The sequence below is a fragment of the Vombatus ursinus genome, unplaced genomic scaffold (genome assembly GCF_900497805.2).
Source record: "Vombatus ursinus unplaced genomic scaffold, bare-nosed wombat genome assembly UNPS02000749.1, whole genome shotgun sequence".
NCBI lineage: Eukaryota > Metazoa > Chordata > Mammalia > Diprotodontia > Vombatidae > Vombatus > Vombatus ursinus.
Genome location: NW_020940527.1, coordinates 4,877,320 through 4,898,375, shown reverse-complemented (window position 1 = coordinate 4,898,375; position 21,056 = coordinate 4,877,320). Strand labels below are relative to the sequence as shown.

At 41.3% G+C, this 21,056-nt stretch overlaps 1 protein-coding gene across 1 annotated transcript in view; it reads right to left on the bottom strand.

Moving 5' to 3' along the window:
- Positions 1-20,676, bottom strand: part of ADK (adenosine kinase) — a 609,732-nt gene extending 589,056 nt beyond the window's left edge. Inside the window, exon 1 of the mRNA XM_027858815.1 lies at positions 20,590-20,676. Coding sequence (XP_027714616.1) covers positions 20,590-20,654 — 65 coding nt within the window. The 5' untranslated portion in view covers positions 20,655-20,676. The remainder of the gene's footprint in view (positions 1-20,589) is intronic.
- Positions 20,677-21,056: the final 380 nt, after the last annotated feature.

Here is a 21,056-nt window from a genome sequence, read left to right as displayed (position 1 = left end):
TCAAAGGAATTAATAGGGGGAAAAGTAAAGGAAGGAGATCTAGCAGTACCAGATCTTAAATTGTATTATAAGGCAGTAATTATCAAAACTAGCTAAGAAATAGAATGGTGGATCAGTGGAATAGGATAAGTATACAATACACAGTAGCAAATGATTATAATAAACTCATGTTTGATAAACACAAAGATCTAAGTTTTGGGGATAAGAACTCACTATTTAGTAAAAATTGCTGGGAAAACTAGAACACAGTATGGCAGAAATTAAGCATAGATCAATATCTTACACCATTTACCAAGATAAGGTCAAAACAAATACATGACCTAGACATAAAGGGACATATCGTAAGTAGATTATTAGAGCATGGGAACATATTGCCTATCAGATTTACATATAGAAGATAGAGAGTATTGTGGGATATAAATGCATAATTTTGATTACATTAAATTAAAAAGGGCTTGTACAAATAAAACTAATGTAGCCAAGATCAAAAGGAAAGCAGAAAATTGGGGAGAAAATTTATACCAAGTGTCTCTGATAAAGGCCTCACTTCTCAAATATACGGAAAACTGGGTCAAATTTATAAGAATATGAGTCATTCCCCAATTGATAAGTGGTCAAAGGATATGAACTGGTAATTTTTGGAAGAAGAAATCAAGGGGCAGCTAGGTGGCCCAGTGGATACAGCTCTGGTCTTGGAGTCGGGAGGACCTGAGTTCAAATCTGGCCTTAGACATTTGACACTTACTAGCTGTGTGACTCTGGGCAAGTCACTTAACCCCAATTGCCTCACCAAAAAGCCAAAAAAAAAGAAGAAGAAGAAGAAATCAAAGCCACATATAGTTATGTGAAAGAATGCTATAAATCATTATTGATTAGAGAAATGCAAATTAAAACAACTTTGAGATACCATCTCACACCTATCAGATTGGCTAAAATGATAGAAAAGGAAAAATGACAAATGTTGGAGAAGTGAAAAAATTGGAACACTAAAATACTGTTGGTAGAATTATGAATTGATCCAACCATTTTGGAGACCAATATGGAATTATGTCCAAAAAGTTATAAAACTGTGTATACTTTTTGACCCAGCAATACCACTATTAGGTCTGTTTCCCAAAGTGGTCAGAGAAAAAGGAAAAGAACCTATATGTTCTAAAATACTTATAGCAGCTATCTTTGTGGTAGCAAAGTACTGGAAAATGAGGGGATACCCATCAATTGTGCAAAGGTTGAATAAGTTGTGGTATATGAATGTGAAGGAATACTATTGTGCTATAAGAAATGATGAATAGGTTGATTTTAGAAAAACATGGAAAGACTTCCATAAAATAATGCAGAGTGAAACGAGCAGAACCAAGAGAATGTTGTATATAGTCACAGTAATATTGTTTGGGGCAGCTAGGTGGATAGAGCACCGGCCCTGGAGTCAGGAGGACCTGAGTTCAAATCCAGCCTTAGACAATTGACACACACTAGCTATGTGACCCTGGGCAAGTCACTTAACCCCATTGCCTAGCCCTCCCCCCCCCAAAAAACAGTAATATTGTTCCAAGAGTAACTATGAATGACTATGCTATTCTGAGTAATATGAACATTTAAATCAACTACATAAGACTTAAGAAGGAAAATGTTACCTACCTCTAGAGAAAAAACTGATATGTGGAAGTATGTATTGTATGGTTCCACATACACAGCTACATCAAATGTTGGCCTTCTCTAATGTTGGATTAGGAGCAAAGGAGACAACTCAGAACTCAAAATGTAACAAAAAATAAAATATAATTTTTTAAAGTGAGTTCAAATGATATTTTGGATTGTTGTTGAAACAGAACTTATTACACTGTATTATCTTTGATTCAATAAACACTTCTTAAGCACCTACTTTATGCGAGCCAGTGTGCCAGACAGCAAGGATACAAAGATAAGCTCACTTCCTTCAGATCAAACTCACTTGCCCTCCAGCCCTCCCCCTTTTCTATTATTGACCTCTCAAGTCTACAATATCACTTTCTCCCCCTGTCTTTATCCTCTCCCTTCCTATCTTTTTGTAAAATAAAATAAAGTAACAATTTGATATTGGTTTAAAAAAAAACTATTGAATTCTTTTAAAATTTATCCTATCCTATATTACATAATTTTTGCTATGTTTAATAAACAATTTCAAAGACAAGGAACAGAAAAGTGCGCAATATCTCCATTAACTCATCAATCGATGACACCTTATAGCTGGCTAGGGCCACCAAACTAAAGCACCTACCACAACCTAAGCGCTGCAAGTTCTAATTCCCAGCTCAGTTCTTTTCCGTAGTGTGTATCTCTTAAAAGCTGAGTCTGCAGACATCAATATAAAAAATTATTATTTACAATTTTCAGCCTTTATAAGCACTCTTTCTCAGTCAACAGCATCTGTACAGGTAGTATGTCTCTTGAGAAGGAAGTAGAGCCTGGGGTCGGGGAGTTGGGCTGTCTCTGTGGCTTTCCTTCTTTCTTCCTCTCTAACCTATCTTTCTGGGAGAGCTATTTGTGAGACTATGGCAAAGGGAAGTGGGGAATTGAGAGATGGAAAGAAAAGGAGAGATGTAAGTGACTGCTCTGGGATTCCCAACAAAAAGGTGGCAAATGAAAGGACAGGGCATGTGAACATGGAGGACTCAATACACATTCCACTGAATGCAAAAGGCATTTAATAAACACCTTTTATGTGCTAGAGATAGACTCATAGGTTCATAGATCGAGAGCTTGAAAAGACCTGGAGCTCATCTAGTCTAACGTCTCATTTCACAGATGAGAAAACCATAGCTTAGAGAGGTATCAGGACCTGCCCGACGTCCCATATTACAAATGGCAGAGCCAACATTCAAATGCTAGTCCTCTACCCCACAAACCCAGTGCTATCTCCATTGGGATTGGTTACCTCTCTCAGAGCCAAAGAAATTAAAACGTCACTGCCCTTTAACAAATGATTGACAGGTCAATTGTTTTTTTCCATAAATATCTTCTGGGAAAGCTCTTTTCTCCTCAATGGCACCACCTTCCAAATCCATCTCCTCAAACCCAGAGTTGACGAAATTGCAATACAGAATTGTGAAGTCACCAGAGCGAGCCTGGCAAAGGTACTCACCTCTGAGGAAAGGACTGCTCAGTCACCTGTCAAAATCTCTGCCCTGCTAACCAGCTACAGTTTGAAGCAATACTTCAGACAAACAATAGGAACTTGGTGAGCAGTTTCATAAGAGGTTTGAAAATGGGAAGAGACAAGGAAACTGACAATAGGTGGTCGTCTTCAGGGAAGATGGGGCCATCCACACACAGTAAGCCCAAATCTGGGCAAATCAGCAATGGTACAATGAAAACAGGTAGTTAGGTGATTCGATGGATAGAGCACTAGGCCTGGAGTCATGAAGACCCGAGTTCAAATTCGGCCTTAGCCACTTACTAGCTGTGTGACCCTTGGCAAATCACTTAATCTCTGTTTGCCTTAATCCACCTGAGAAGGAAATGCCAAACCACTCCAGTATCTTTGCTACGAAAACCCCACGGAGAGTATTGACATGCTATGGTCCACAGGGTCAGGAAGAGTCAGATACTATTGAACAACTGAACAACAATGCAACAAAAATAACACAAGTTTTGTCATAGGAGAGGACCTGTCGTTTTAAATCCCAGCTCTACCACTGTTACCTGCGTGATTTAAGGTGAGTCTCTTCCCCTCTTCTTCCTCACTCAATCAACCTCACTCTCAGACTTCTCCCTTCTCCAGCAGCGCTCTCACCCTGAAAGATGCTTCTAACACTACAGCCTTCTCACTCTGGAAGACTCCTTCACTCTGTAACCCATCCTTTCGCTGATGAGTTCCTCCCAGAATCTCCATTTTGAGCAAGTACCTAGACCAGACCCATGCTTACTCCTTCACTCCTCTCCAGAATCCATTCCTGACTCTTGACTTCTCCATGCCCCAACCTGGGTATCTTCCCTGCCCCACCCCTGCCTTGAGCTCCCTTCTTTCGCTGTCTTCCCCTACTAGAATGTAAGGTCCTTGAAAGTATGAACTATTTTTCTTTTTGTTTGTATTTATATTTCCAGCATTTAGCACAGTGCCTGACACATAATAAGCACTTAATAAAAGCTAACGAAAAAGCACTAATTACAAAGATAAAAATAAAACAGTCCCCACTCTTGAGTTTACAAATCTACAGAGGGGAGACAACATACCCATGCTGGGCCACCAATGGTTCTATCTGCTCCTCAACAGATAACACCATAGTTTGTGTATATATATGTGTGTATGTGTGTTTGTGTGCACATATATACACACACACATACATACATACACATATCTATATATACACACACACAAAACATGTAAATTACATATGCAATAATTTAAAGGGGAAGGTATTAGAAACTAGAGGGATCAGGAAAGGCTTCACAGGTGTCTTGAGCTAAGCCTTGAAATAAGCTAAGGATTCTAACAGGTGGCTGTAAGGAGGGAATGCATTCCAGGCCTGGGGGACAGCCAAACCAAAAGCCCAGAGACCATAAAGACAGGAGATACAATACTATGTGTGAGGACAAGTAAACGGCCAAATTGACTGGACCACAGTCTACATAAAGGAAAGTGATATGTAATAAGGTTGGAAAGATAGGACAGGGTTTGGTTGTAAAGGACTTTAAATGCCAAACAAGAGTTTGTATCCAATGTTACAGGTAGTAGATTATCTCTGGAGTTTACTGAGTGAGAGACATGGTCAGATCTATACCTTTAAACTTTTTTTTTTTTTTACTATTACTTTGGAGTTGTGTGGAGAACAGATCAGAGTGGGGACCATCTTAAGGCACCTTAGATGCCACAGACCAACTAGGAGATTGCTGCAATTGTCCAGGCAGCAGTCGATGAGGGGTTGAACTACGGTGACAGCTGTATGAGTGCAGAAAAGGTGACAGTATCGCAAAAACTAGATCGAGACCAACACCTTACACTATATACCAAGATAAGGTTAAAATGGATACATGATTTAAATATAAAGGGTGATACCATACACAAATTAGGAGAGCTAGGAATAGTTTACCTGTCAGAGCTATGGAGAAGGGAAGAATTTTTGACCAAATAAGAGATAGAGAACACTACAAGATGTAAAATAGATAATTTTGATTACATTAAATTTAAAAGTTTTTGCAGAAACAAAACCAATGCAACCAAGATTAGAAGGAAAGCAGAAAGCTAGGGAAAAAAATTGTAGCAAGTGTCTCTGATAAAGGTCTTGCTTCTCAAATATATGGAGAACTGAGTCAAATCTATAAGAATACAAGTCATTACCTAATTAATAAATGGTCAAAGGATGTGTAAAGAGGCAGTTTTCAGACAAAGAAATCAAAGCTATACATATATACATATATATATATCACATGCAGAGAAAGAACTGATGGAATCTGAATGCAGATTATAGCATACTGTTTTTCAATTTTTTTATTTCATGGTTTTGGGGTTTTTTTTTGGTGTCTTCTTTCAAAACATGACTAATATGTTAATATTTTTATATAATTGCATATGTATAATCTTTACCTTTACCATCTCAGGGAGGGGAAAGGCAAGTGGAAAGAGGGAGGGAGAGAACGTAGAACTCCAAATTTTAAAAAATGAATGCTAAAAATTAATTTTACATGTAATTTTTTTTTAAAAAGACTTTGGCTGAGAGATATAGAATGATAGTTTAGACCTGCAGTTCTCAAAGTGCAGTCTGAGAACCCCTTTGGGTCCCCAAGATCAAAACTATTTTCATAATAATACTAAGATTTGTCCATTAAAATACTCTTCCCTTTTCCAACCACATTTCTGTGTGAGGATAGATTTTCTTCATATACTTCAAACAAAAAAACTATATCACAACAAATTTAATGCAGAAGCAGATATGAGCAGATATGAGAAGCTGTCTTCTATTAAGCCAGACATCACAGAGATTTGCAAAAACATGTAAAAAAAAAAATGACTCATCTAACTTTTTTTTGTTTTGAAAGCTATAGTTGTTTTTCATAAAAATGTTATTTATGTTAACATGCAATGGGTATGTTACTATTATTCTTAAATGAATTAATAAATATTTTTAAATTTTATCATTTTTAATTTCTAATACAAGGGTATGCTGGTAAATGTTTAACTAGCTCTCTGGAAAAGAATTTATGCGTGACACTCTTTTTTTTTAGTTTAATTATCATTATCAGCATTTTCTTTATCACTTTTTTTCAGTCGAGACAATCAACAAAACAATAAATCAAGCCCTTATTTGGAGTGTCTGCCAGCTACAGAGGTGTAAATGCTCACACTGAAAATTTAACAATCAGAGCTGCTATGAGAGACTCCTGCACATGCCTAGACAAAAGTTCTTTAGGGTCCTCAAAAAAATTTGAGAGTATAAAGGGATCATGAAAACAAAAAGTCTGAGAACCACCAGCTTAGACGATGTTTTGGGTTGCAGCTCTAAATCCATGATCCTAGGATCACTAGGGAGGTAGTAAAAGAGCTCCCTTCAAAGGAAGAACCAATTTGAACAAGTTGGTGACTGGTCTTTAGTCAAAAGAAAAAAAAAAACAAAGCCAGAAACAGGGCGGGGGAGTCACAGTCTAGAATACTCTGGCTTATCACCTCTGGCTTATCAATTTATCAACTGCGATCTTTTACCGGATTTTCACTGGGTGGAGCCACGGTGCACAGAGCCCAAGACCAGAAGTCAAGAAAATCCGAATTAAAATTCAGCTTCAGACTTTTACTTACCAGATGTGTGACCCTGGGAAAGTCATTTAGCCACTGTCTGCCTCAGTTTCCTTAACCGTAAAATGGGAATAACAATAGCACCTACCCCACAAGGTTGTGAGAATCAAATGGGATAATAAAACGCTTAGTAGAGTGTCTAGCACATAGTAGGTGCCGAATAAATGCTAGTTGTTGTTGTTGTTACCATAATCATCTTCTTCTGGGTCATATCTAGCCTATTCTTGGATCACATTCATTCCTGGCAACCTGGTCAGGCTATTGAAAGGGTCCTCCTCTACTTTTTGAGGAAATGAGGGGGCTGATAACGGTATTCATCCCAGAACAGAGTGAAGCCTGGAAGGTGGCATGTTGTAGTGGAAACCTCATACTTCAAATCCTGGTTCCAACACTTATTAATTGTGTGGCTCTAGCAAGTCACTTCATCTTTCTAAAAGACTGTCACGGAGAGAGGAGTCAAATTCACTCCATTCTGCTCTAAAGTGCATGGACAGCTAGGAGCAAAGGCTAGGAGTTTCAGTGAGGCGATTTTGTCAGGAAGAATTATCTAACAATTAGAGCTGTCAAAAATGGAATCTGCTCCCTGAAAAGTGAGTGAGTTCCTCATCAATGGAGGTCTTCCAACGAAGACTGGATGACCACTTGTCAGGACTACTGCCAAGGGAATTCCTGCTCAGGTACAGATCAGTGGGACTAGGTGACCTGAAATTCTACAGGAAAAAACTCAAGTCTTGCTCTCAGAAAACACATAATGTAATCAATAGAGCAGATAAGACTGGACACAGAGACGCAAATAAGATGCTGTGATGAAGGTAAAAGAGAGGTACACAGTGGTATAAGAACATGAAGGGGAAATCATAAAGTTGGTGACTTTGAAGCTGGGCTCCAAAAGGAGAGGATTCTATTCTCCCACTCAATGAGCTCTGGAGGCTCCCTATCACCTCCAGGATCAACTCCTCTGTTTATCAATAAATCTCTTCTGAGTCCGGCCTCTTCCTACTTTTTTATACTTTATCCCCTTCCCCATCCCCTCCACTTATTCTACAACCCAGCAAAGCTGGCATATACAAACACAGTATTTTATGTCTCATCTCCATGACTTTGGACTGGCTCTCTTCCATACCCGGAATATTCTGCCCCCTCCCCACCACCTCTGAGTTTCTTTATGGCTTCCTTCAAGATCCAGCTCAAATCGCACCCTCTAGAGGTCTTTCCTGGTTCCCCCCAGCTGCCTTCCCCTCTCAGAATACCTTCCATCTACTCTACATACATTTTGTATACATCGAGTTGTTGTACATGTGGTCACCATTAGAATGTAAGCTTCTTGAGGGCCTGGACTACTTTTTGCATTTCTTTGTATCCTCCCACCCCACTGTTTACACAGTGCCTGGCAAATAGTAAGCACATAAAATGCTTATTGACTTGAGAGGACTTTCCAGGTATATTGGATAACCTGACCAGCTACAAAGAAAAGGGCTGGACTAGATCTGGAACAGCTGGCAGTCCAATTCGGCTACAATTACTCCGTCATGAAAATAAATGAGAAACACAGAAAGGTAAGTTGAAGACAGACCATGTAGAACCTCAAACACAAGACTAAGGAACTAGTAATTTATCCTACAGGGTAATAGGGAGGCACTGAAAAATTTTGACTAGGTATATAATATGGATGGACATTAGGAATATAATTCTGGCAACTGTATAAAAGTAAAAGAGACATGAGGCAGGGGGACCAATTAGGAGGTTCTTACAATCGTCCAGGGAAGATCTGAATTTAGGGTGTTAGTGACATAAGCAGAAGGGGGAGCATGGATGGAAAAGGTATTGCCAAGACACAACTGACAAGATTACTGAATTCGAGAGGAAGAGAATGAACAACCCAAGATGACTCAGAAGTTCCAAATTTGGGTAGTTAGATGGCTGACTTTACCCCATTAAAAATGGGGAAACTGTGAAAGGGGACAGGCTAGAGGAAGCTGATAGATTAGTCAGAGCTGACATTTATACAGTCTTTTATCCTTCAAAGCCCTCTACATACATTATCTTATTTGAGCCTCACAATAACCCTCTGGAGAATAGGTACTTCAGGTATTATTTCCATTATACAGATAAGGAAACTGAGGCTCAAAAAGTTTCAGTGATTTATAACATCAAAGATAGGATTTAAGGGGCAGCTAGGTGGTGCAGTGGATAGAGCAGTGGCCCTGAAGTCAGGAAGACCTGAGTTCAAATCCAGACTCAGACCAAACACTTGACACTTACTAGCGGTGTGACCCTGGGTGAGTCACTTAACCCCAATTGCCTTAAAAAAAATAAAGATAAGATTTAAACTCACTTCTTTCTTGACTCAAGTTCAAAACAGCATTTCCACTATACCATGCTGCCTCAGTTATCAATCCAATTAATGAAATCATGCTTTAACTAAAGCCCTCTATTAAAAGTACTCAATTAGTAATCATGAAACCAGGGGTTCTAATTTTAGCTCTCCCACTCTTCAAACATGTGACTCTGCACACCTCACACAGTTGTCAAAAAAAAAAAAAAGTACCTCTCCTAAGTGTTAGAAAATTAAGAGTTATTATTACATTGACAAGACTTGTTAAATCAGGCAGACAGCATCTGAGAGGACACACAAACTGAATCCATAAACTCAGGAAGGAGACAGAAGCCTAGGACTATTTCCCTATATACTCCAACCCAAGGCCTTCTTAGCATATTCAAGGACGTGGTTTGAGGTCTAACACAAGCTCTCCTCGTTGCAGAATCCTCAGGGGAGGGCCTTTGTACCTCAAGACTCATCAAAGAAACAAAGTTCAAAGAGGAAAGAGAAATCCTGGAGGTCTGAAAGGCAACACAGTTTTATGTCCAGAGCAATGCATATGGAATCACAGGACTTGGGTTCAAATCTTGGCTCTATGTGACTCGGGCAAATCATTGAAACTCTCTGAGCCTCAGTAAGAAGTCAAAGGATAATTCTTTGTTTTTCAAGAACCCAGAAGTTGATGGCTGTGAACATAGTTGTTTAAAAGGTCTTAGTCCTATCCAGTCCTGCTAACCTATTACAAAGAGTACTCAAACTGTTAAATCAAAAATTGGGATTAACTTATGTAAGGTATTATTTTTGTATTTTTGTAGCTATTTCACTTGACCTGGTTGTGTAGAGTGTCCGAAAGTCCAGGAATATTAGTTTGATGTCCTTGTGATTCATTTAGCTCTGTACCAATTCATGAACATAAGCTGTCTCACTAATGTCAGCAGTCTGATCATCCCACAAAATGCATGTTATACACGCAAAAGAGTATATCTAGTCTGGTGCAAATCCACCAATACTTAAAAAACAACAACAACAACAAAACCCACTGTAACATATTCCCTACTACTGATCGCAGATCGGAAGCATTACATAGGGATATAACATTATTATTTATATAACTTAATAAAGGATGCCAAAAATTTACTCCAGTAATTACTACTCACATTTTTAAGTGGTTTATGGTTTACATACTGCTTTATAGACATTATTTCACTAAATCCTTACAAAAACATAGTGAGATCACGCTACAAGAAATAAGCAGGCAGATTTCAGAAAAATCTGGACTTACATGAACTGATGCTGAGTGAAATGAGCAGAAGCAGGAGAACACTGTATGCAGTAACAGCAACATTATGCTATGACCCACTATGATAGACTTAGCTCTTCTCAGCAATACAAAAGACTCATGATAGAAAATGCTATCCACATCCAGAGAGAGAACTATGGAGTCTGAATGCAGATTGAAGCATACTATTTTCATTATTTTTTTTTTTGTGTGGTTTTTCCCTTTTGGTCTACTTCTTCTTTCACAACATGACTAATGTGGAAATATGTTTAACATGATTGCTCATGTATAACCTATATCACATTGCTTGACATCTTGGGAAGTGGGGAGGGGAGGGAGGGAGAAAAATCTGGAACTCAAAATCCTATAAAAAATGAATTTTGAAAACTATCTTTACAAGTAATTAGAAAAAATGAAATACTATTTATAAAAATTTTTTTAAATAAACTACAAAAAAGAAAAAATCCTAGTGAGATAGATGCTGTTACTATCCCCATTTCACAGATGATGATGTTGGGATTCAAAAAAGGTTAAGTAATCTGTCCAGAATCACACAGCTTAGTTATTATTTAAGCATGGATTTGAATCCATTCTGACTTCAAATTCAGCATTCTATCCACTCTAACGTGCTGCCTACTGTCTGGTCCTTTGACCCTCACATAGCCAATTCTTCAGTCCAGAGCTTTGTTCTCTCTCCAGGGCAATTTAGCTTACGCTCTGTCTAAATGGGCAATCTGACCAAGAAAAAAGTTGCTTGGACAACCCAGTAAGTGTACCTAGCCTTGCCTGCCTACACTGCTCAGATTAATCAGCCATACCCAGTGCAGAAATAATAAAATTCTTCCGTTAGCAGCTATGTTTATAACCTAGTAAATTCACCTGCATGTGTCCCATACTGGATTTACCAGCTAAATGGACAGAATTATACAAGCTAAATGGTCTTCTGTCATGATGAGCCATTGTTCTCAAATTCATGTAAGCCTGAGGGCCACTGCTTAACTGTCAAGCAAGATGCCAACTGATAAACAATCCATCTTCTGAGAGCTCTCTCAGTATTCCTTACCATCAAATGTCAAGTTCACTTAAATAGAAGTAGGACTGGCCAATGTGGTCTCTCCACTAAATAAAGGGATTTTTTCTTTAATACATCAATCTAACCTTTTACTTTCATCATCAAAAGCATTTCAGTACCTGTCTACAAGTGGAATTATGGGGCATGTTGTGGAAAAGGAATTAAGTTTCAGTTGCATAGAACTTGACAGTCAGAACAGTGAAAGGCATATAAAGATATAGAAAAATAAACTCACTTGAATTAAGTTTTAAAAGTATTAGATAAATTCTGGGGTATTGAATCACAAAGAAGGTTTAGGAGCTGCCAATTTTAGAGCGGGGTCAAAACTCCTGTCTTTTAATTAAAGGCAGCACAGCACAACAGAATGGGTGTTAGACTGGCCAGGTGAGATACCTGGTAACAAAAGCCACTTACTCTGTGACCCTGGACAAGTCACTTAACCACCCATATCTTCAATGTCCCCTTCTGTAAAATAGGGTGCCTGCTTCACAGGGTGGTTATGAGATCCAAATGAGAGTGGAGTGGACACAAAGTGCTTTGCAAACACATTTACATGGATGTGTGTACGTGACTGGAACTATGATTTCACTGGTATAGTGAGCTCCTGATGAGGAAATTTGCTCTAGCAAAGCAAACCAAAAACTGTACTGTGACTGAGAGTATTAAAGTTGGTTGGGACACTTAGAGGTTAAGGGATATCCCCAGGGTCACAAAGACATATACACACATACCAGCTATTTATTATTAGATGAGAAATGCTCCGGGGAAGAGGTAGGATTTCAAGAGACTGTTTAAAGAAAGAAGATTTATTTGGCAGGCTTAATCAAGGAGATCATTCCAAGCAAAAGGGGAATCTGGGAGACTCCAGGGAGGCAGGAGTAGACAAGACATGACCAGACAATGACACACTAAGTTTAGCAGAGTGGAGAACAGGCAATAAGGGAAAAGAAATAAGTTGGAATATAACGAAACCTTTGGAAGCAAAGGGTGCAGATCTTCATCCTGACGATCAATTAGCAAGCTTTTTTTTTATTCAGTTGTTTTCAGTTGTGTCCCACTCTTTGCTGACCCCATTTGGGGTTTTCTTGGCAAAGATATTGTAGTTGTTTGCCATTTCCTTCTCATTTTATGGATAACGAACTGAGGCAAACAGGGTTAAGTGACTTGCCCAGGGTCTCACAGCAAGTAAGTACCTGAGCTGGGGATTTGAACTCAGATCCTCCTGACTCCAAACCTGGTACTCTATCCACTTCACCACCTAGCTTTTATTAGGTGCTTACTATGGTACCTGTCACTGTGCCAAGCTCTAGGGATACAAAGAGATGGAGCACAGGATTGAGCTGCTGGGCCTGGAATCAGGAAGATGTGAATTCAAATACAGTCTCAGATATTTATCCACTATGTGACCTTGGATATGTCCCTTAACTTCTGCCTCAGTTTCCTCAACTGACAGTTGAGGATAATAATAGCACCTATCTCCCAGGGTTACTGTAACAAGCAAATGAGATATTTTGAAAGCATTTAATAGTGCCTGGAACACACAAGTTGCTTAATAAATGCTAGTTGCCTCCCAATCCTCCCTGCTCCCAACAAAAGCAAAAATAATCCCTGCCTTAAAGGAGTTTATATTCTAATGGAGGAGACCACACACACACACACACACACACACACATATCAATACATACAAGTTTTAGAACAGAGATGGAAGGTAACCTTAGAGGAAATGGCACTAGCAGCTAGGGAGAAAGAATAAAGTGGCACTTCAGCTGAATATTATAGAAAATCAGGGATCCCAAGGATTGGAGGCTGGGAAGGAAAGCACCCAAGGCATGTGGGCCAATCACTGCAAAGACATGGCAATGGGAAATGGAGCTTCACATCCCAGGAACAGCAAGTAGACCAGGATGGTTGGATTGTAGAGTAATATGAAGGGAAGCAGGAAGTAAGAAGACTGGAAAGGTAGGGGATGGCCTGGTTGTTAGGAGCTTCAAATGTCAAAGGGCTTTATATTTGTCCAAGGGGTAGTAGGGAGCCACTGTAATTTATGAAAGGGTTAGGGAGAACAGGACAAGGACAGACCTGTACCTTAAGAAAATCACTTTGGCAGCTCTGTGTTGTAATTGTTGAAATGTTATAGAGAAAGAAATTACAAGATCTGGCAACTGCCTAGATATGTAGGGTAAGTGAAAATGAGGAGTCAAGGGGGACACAGAGGTCAGGAACCTGAGTGACTGGGAAGATGAAGGTGCCCTTGACAGTAATAGTGAAGTTTGGAAGTGGGGTGTGTGAGAGAGGAAAAGAGACTTAGTTCCAGTTTGGGACGTGTCACTGAAGAGCTTAGGAGATCACCAAATGAGAGAGAAATGAGAGAAAAGAGAAGGTGGACAAGTCAATCAAAGAGTCAACTAGTGATGAGGTCTAGAGGTTTAGGGGTGCTAGGACCCCGAGATCACGAAACACCAGCCCTGCCTGAATGAACTCAACCCAAATCTTCTTTCAGCCAGAGAAAAAGTTTATTAGAGATAAACCATACAGGCCAGAATTTCGAGTGACCAGAGGAGGTGTCAGGAAGAGGGTCTGGGTGATTTAGGGAGAATTACGATTGGAATGTCTGTGAGATTGAATAGACAATGGGGATAGATAGACTGAATAGATAATGAAGGGGACAGCAAGGAAGAGGGTGTAGGGTGAGACTAGGGCTTTCAAAGGGAGATAAGGAGAGTGGATAAGGAAAAGCCAACTCATGGAATATAGCCTCAGGTAGGCATTTGAGACCAGAGTGAGGTTAAAAAAAAAGTTTAAGGGTTTTCTGGGGCCGGTAGACAAATGGAGCTAAATTCTTTTTGGGGCAAGGGGCAAAAGTCTTGGCTTGGGCCCATACCCCATCACTAGCATTTAGGCACGTATTATGTGGCAGACTGAGAACTGGAGATACAAAGCAAACTGCTATGTACAAAGAAGATCCATACAAGATGAACAGAAGAACTATGCCAGGAAGAGATTAACATTAGCATTAACAAGTCCTTGCAAAGTGAACAGATCAAGGAAAGACAAAGCCAAGAGCAGTGGTGAGGAACCTGCAGCCTCAAGGCCACATGTGGCCTTCTAGGCCTTGTGACTAAGTCCAGGTTTGGATTCAGTCAGAGGGCCAAACTTGAGGAACTAAAGGGCCACATGTGGCCTTCCGGGCTGAAGGTTCCCTACACCTGACCTAAAGGAAGAGTAGCTGTGATGAGGCTAATACAGACCCTAGCAAAAGAGACTAAGAAAGGATCATAAAGACAACCAAAAGAGACAGTCACAAAAACCTAGAAGAAACAATATTCGGCCAGAGAAGGTGTTCAGTCAGCCGTGTCAAATACTACAGAAAGGTTAAGAAAAATGAGGATCGATAAGAGGTCATATTTTATTTGGCAATAAACAGTCAACAAATCAGAAGCAAACACTTCTGAGGAGGGACAGGGTCAAAAGAGAGAATAGAATAAACAGGGGGCAGGATAGGATGAAAGGAAATACACTTAGTTTTTCACAACATGACTACTATGGAAGTGTTTTGCATAATTATACATGTATAACTTGTAAAAAAAAAAAAAAAAGAAGAAGTGGAGAGAAGCTGTTGGAAGGCCTGCTTTAAATTTCCTAGGGCTACTGCCTCTTCCAGGCCCCATTTGAAAGAAGCAGGCTTTTAGGTGACATGAGAAATATGCAGGTCAGGAATTATGGTGGAGAATATGGGTCCTCCAATAGCCAAAGATTATAACAAATCTTTGAACTTCCTTTTCAGTATGTGGGAGAATGATTATCATGCTTATTATGCTTATTATGGATTACATTTATTATTAACTTACTATGGATTACATCTAGAATTAACTGGATATTTACCATCTATAATATTCCCCAAAGCTTAGCTAAGAAGAAAGGACCCTGGATTTTCAGAGCCTAGAGCTCCTCTCATATGAGTCACTGTCTGATGTTCACCCTTTAACACCGTGGCCACATCCAGCCTAGTCAGCTAAATAGCACTAATGTAGTAGTTGACATCAATGTCCTTAGGAAGTGGGATCTCTTTTAGGTATCTGTCCACCATTCTAGCCAATATGAAGGAGAATTCAAATAATCCTGAGGAAGACTGATGAAGGTATACTGAACTCTATCCCAGGTAAAGGCAAAATGCTCCTGGGAAGCTATGGGAATAGAGAAAATTGCACTAGGGAGATCAATAATCTCATCCTATTGACCCAAGCCTGGAGCTACCTGGCCCACATTGACAAAGCCATAATGATGGGGTATGGGCCCAAGCCTAGATTTTAGCACATTGCCCCAAAGGGAATCTGGCTCTACAGGTCCCAGCTCCTTATCTCCCTTTGAAAGCCTTAGTCCTACCTTTTGATCTTATTCAGATGCACCTTCACCCCTCGCCCTAAAAAGAATCTGGCTCCCATTTGTCTACAGGTCCCAGAAATCCCTTAAACTTTAGGTTCCTTATCTCCCTTTGAAAGTCCTAGCCCCACCTTTTGATCCTTTCAAACTTCTACCTTCCAGTTCCTTTCATTATCTATTCCCATTGTCTATTCAATCTCTCAGACTTTCCAATTGGAAATCTCACCTAGGCCCTTTTCCCAGCCCCCTCCTCTGGACACCCAAAGTGACTTTGGTATATATAAGATCCTCCCTGGCCCCCATTCAAATGCTGAGATTTTCTCATGCCCAAAAGGCTGAGACTCTCTCAAGCCCGCCTTCCCTACAGGTGTTACTAATGTCCAGATTTCTTAAGAGTCTGGCCTATATGATTTATCTCTAATAAACTTTTTCTCTGGCTAGAAGAAGATTTGAGTTGAATTCATTCAGGCAGGGCCCATGTTGCGATCTTGGGGTTCCAGTACCCCAAACCTCTATACCTCTTCAATGGTACCTGGCAAAACAATGTTGAGTATAGCTTCCTATAGTCCTCTGTAAGTTATGACTTATGGTCTGCCTTCTCTATTAACACAGGGTTATTAAAGATCACTTTATGGAGTGAAGTACAATAATCTCCTTCATCTTGATCATTAGGGAAGAGACACCTTTTACACTCCTTTGGGTATTATACTGTTTAATATAGGATCATTCTACTCACAATAACTGGTATTGAAGTTAGGCCCAAGGCTCAAGAAGAGGATGTGAAAAGACAAACATTTGTACATGTTATATCTTTGTATATGTTATATCCTCACTCCATCCTCCACTCTAGTAGAACAGAATAGAAGCCTTGGAAATTTGGAAACTTCAGTGTTGTAACAAGGCATTCTAAGGAGTGGTATGGCCCATAGAAATGCTGATGAGGCAAAGGGGACTAGAGCTACTGTGCGCCATCTTCATAAAATATTATTGCCTTGAGCAGAGGTATATGAACCAAGCCTCCTTTTCAGTATGTGGGAGAATGATTATCATTCTTATTATGCTTATTATGGATTACATTTATTATTAATTTATTATGGATTACATCTAGAATTAACTGGATATGTGCCATCTATAATATTCCCCAAAGCTTTCAACACCTAATGCATATTATCTTGTACTATGTTTCCTTGATCTATTTTGTGTTGACTTTCCTGGCTTTGATAATCGTTAAGCACTCCTTCTGGGATTTGGGATTTAGTTAAACACTGGTTTAGCCCCATTACAGCATTCTTTTTCCTCCCCAGATCCTGTTGATAACTGCCACACACCAGTTCATGCTTTCCCAGTCTCTCCTAGAGAGCAATGAGGTGATATAAAGGCAGGGGCACAAGCAGTTTGTTGTTGTTGTTGTTGATGCTATTGTTTTCACATTCGATCACGTTTATGGTCACAAAATAAACCAAGAAGTACGGGAGAATATAAAATGACTCTTCAGACGCACGAATATAGCAAATCCATGACCACAACTATCCATGCAGAATAGGATATAATCTATGCAATCTATCCTCCCAATCTGTATAGGCAATCCCTCTGATGTCTCCTCTGATAGTTTATGACTAAAATACCTGAGTTAGAAAGTTCCTTAGTGACAGGAAAGAGCCTCTCTTTATATTATTGGTGACTTTCCTTAAGTGAGATGTAGGTGCTATTTGTATTTTTAAATTGCAATTTTAATTCTTTTAGGTGATCTTCTATTGTTCCTTATGAATAAAGGATTCTAGAATAAAAAAATAAACAGTCAACAAGTATTAGTTAAGCACTTATTAAGGGCCAGAAATTATGCTAAGCACAAACAAAGACAAGAACAAGTTTCTGCCCTCAAGGAGCTCACCTTCTAAGGGAGGAGACAAGAAGCAAACAACCAGTGATATCTAAGATATACATGTGACAGCTGGAAGTAATCTCAGAGGTAAGGCACAAGGGGGTTTGGGGGCCAGAGGCAGAAAAAGCCACCTGCAGAAGATGAGATTTTTGCTGAATCTTGTAGGAAGCCTGGGAAGCCAGGAGGCAAAGATGGGGAGGGAAGAGCATGCCAGTGCCAATGCACCAAGAATACTGAGATCACTGGTAGTTTGGAGGGGGCAATACGGAGAAGCCACCCTACAGAAGAGAGCAGTGTAATCACAGCAATGAAGGCACTGAGAGCATATATCACTATTTTGCAAACTCCCGCACTATAATGACTTCAAAAAACTCAACAAGATGAAATCCTGATGTGGATTTGAAAAAAAGCAAGCTGGAGATGAACTTTCACACATAAAGTTCTTTATTACCTTCATAGTGAGAACACAAGGGTGGTGGAAACAAACTGCACTTCAACAATCAAGTTCAAAGTTTGTTTCTTATTTTTGCATGACAAGGGCTTGGGCACAGGAGCCAGGGTATGGGCCTTTGTAAACTTTATCTGGTGGATTTATGTGTAACTGTCGTAAGGATTTGGTGTCATTGCCAGGCATGTGAGATGGGAACTAAAAAAAATAAGTGCCAGCCACATGCACAAAAAGTCTTTACAAGCATAGAAGCATTACCCTGAACAATATGAAAAAGACCAGACCACCCACAACCCCAATATAATTAGAATATATCAGATTTGTGAATATGTATTTGGCCAAATCCTCTTTTAAAAACACTGCAGGATGGTGGCAATTTCTTCCTGGGTGTAAATCGAGGCATAGGAACCATCTAAGGCATGTGGTCAGAAGCTATACTGCAGAGGGTTTAGGACATTGCATTAGTAGGGAAAATGGAAGCAACAAATGAAGTTGCCTTTCTCAGTTTTCCTAAGAACAAGAAGAAAGATTTTTTTCCCTTGGAGAAATCCTCAAGGTCCACAGATCTCCATAACCAAAGTGGTCCATGTGGTTTCAGGAAGTCTGTGAACTAGCATGGGGGGAAAAAAAACACCATAGTCTTTATTTTCACTAACCTCCAACTGTAATTCAGCATTTGCATCATGTTATTTAAAAACATCATTCTAAGAAGGGGTCACCAGATTGCCAGAGGCTTATGACAAAAAAAAAAAAGTTAAGAACCCAGCTTTAAGGTAATCAAAAATATCATTAAATGCACAGGTCAGAAGGCCTTAAAGCTAGAAACATCCATAAGAGGTCCCTAGTCCACCCCTCCTCATTTTCTGGATGAGGAAACTGTGTGACCAAAAAGGTTATAAGACTTGCCCACTGAAGAGCCAATATTCAATTGGGGGGGCTTGAATAACTTCAGGATCAGGAGGAAGGTTGAGTGCTCTTTTCTAATGATCCTATATTCAATCAGTCAATGAACATTTATTCATTTATTTATTTTTGTGAGGCAATTGGGGTTAAGTGACTTGCCCGGAGTCACACAGCTAGTAAGTGTTATGTGTCTGAGGCTACATTTGAACTCAGGTCCTCCTGACTTCAGGGCCGGTACTCTATCCACTGCGCCACCTAGCTGCCCCCAATGAACATTTATTAAGCACCTCCTATGGGCCAGGCAATATATTTTCAAAATCACCCTCACAACCTGCAAAACTGAATCATTTAACATTACCCCTTCCTTCCCCTTTGCCTCAAGTGGAGAGAGTGCCTGGCCTGGAGTCAGGAAGACACATCTTCCTGAATTCAAATCCAGCCTCGGACGCTTATTAGTTGTGCAAGTCACTGTTTTTGCCTCAGTTTCCTCATCTGTAAAACTGAGCTGGAGAAGGAAACGGCAAACCACTGCAGTATCTTTGCAAAGAAAACCGCAAATGGGGTCCCAAAGATTCGGACCCCACTGAAACGACTGAACAAATACATATGTAAGGCATACAGTTTCCGAGTGCTTTCACATTTATCTCGTTGGACCTTTATATCGAGAGGGGAGCAGGCTGCATTCCTATTCCAGGGCTACTGAACACCGAAGCTTAGGAAAATTAATTGCCAAGATCCCGGTGCTTAGTAGGGCCTAAAACACACTTGTGAACAGCCCTCTTTGCTCCGAAGCAGAGTCGAGCCCACCAGCTTGCATGAGCATAGTTTTGCCTCTTCCTTACTTGAGGGAGAATGGGTGGGGAAGGGGATGCCGGGCATAGAAGTGGTGGTGAGGCGTCTAAGAAGTCTCTTCTCACTCGTGTGTGTGTGTGTGTGTGTGTGTGAGCGCACAGACATGTATACATTATCTATAGGCCTTGACTGCATAGTTCTCAATCGTCGAAAGGGCCTGTTTTTAGCTCCACATCTCGCTGCCATCGCGTGCACAGGGATTTCAAAGTCGAGAAGCCTTAGGGTGCAAGCATTCCATTTATTATCGAGAAGCGGATGAATAAGTAACTTTGTTTTTTTACAAGCAGCATGATTACAACTGAGACAAACGTTTAACTAAAGAGACCCGCAGCCCAGGCTCCAACAGAACGCACAGACTTGGGTCCGCTCGCCCCGCCTAACCCTCCCCAAAGGCACCGGAGCGCGGGCCGGGGTCTCCGCGGATGCCGACCTTCCCGACGCCCGGACCGTGCTCTCGCCCTTCTGCATCCCTTCCCGGGGACCCCAGGGCCGGTGGGTCTCGCGCTCCGCGCCGCTGCCGACCCGAGCCTCCGCTCCCTGGGGCGCCCACGTGGGGCCGGGCCTGGCCCCCTCCCCTCAGACGGCCGCGCTGATTGGCTCCGAGCCGGCCCGAGCCTCGCGGGGCGGCCCTGCGACCCGACTCCTCCAGGCCCCACGTGCAGCCCATCCCCGCCCGGCGGCGCTCACCTCAGCCGGGGCGTCGCCTCCACCTTCGGCTTTTTAGCCCGAGGCTCCTCATCAGCCGCTGCCATCTTCGCGCTCCCTCCCTTCTCCCGCGCCCCTCGCCAAAGAAGAGCCCCTCCCCCGAGGCCACGCCCAAGTCACGCCCCCTTTCCTCCCTCCGCCCCCGGCCTTCTCGTGGGCCAGCCCGGGATGCCCTCTCCTCGGGCTCCGCACGAGCGTGAGCCCCTCCCCTCTCGGCCCCGCGAGCTCGCCCCGCCCCCAGGTCCGGCGGCCTCCCGGGCCGTCTTCGCCCCGCCCCCCAAGAGGGGCCTTGGCGGAAGAGGGGCAGGAGCTCACGGACGGGCAGTCCCTGGCGCCTGAACGCAAGGAGCCATCCGACCGTCGGCCCCCTAAGCCTCCGCCTCGGGATGGAGCGCGCCCTAGGCCCTCGGAGACCTTTGCTCTGCTCAGGCATCCGGTCCAGGAGGCGA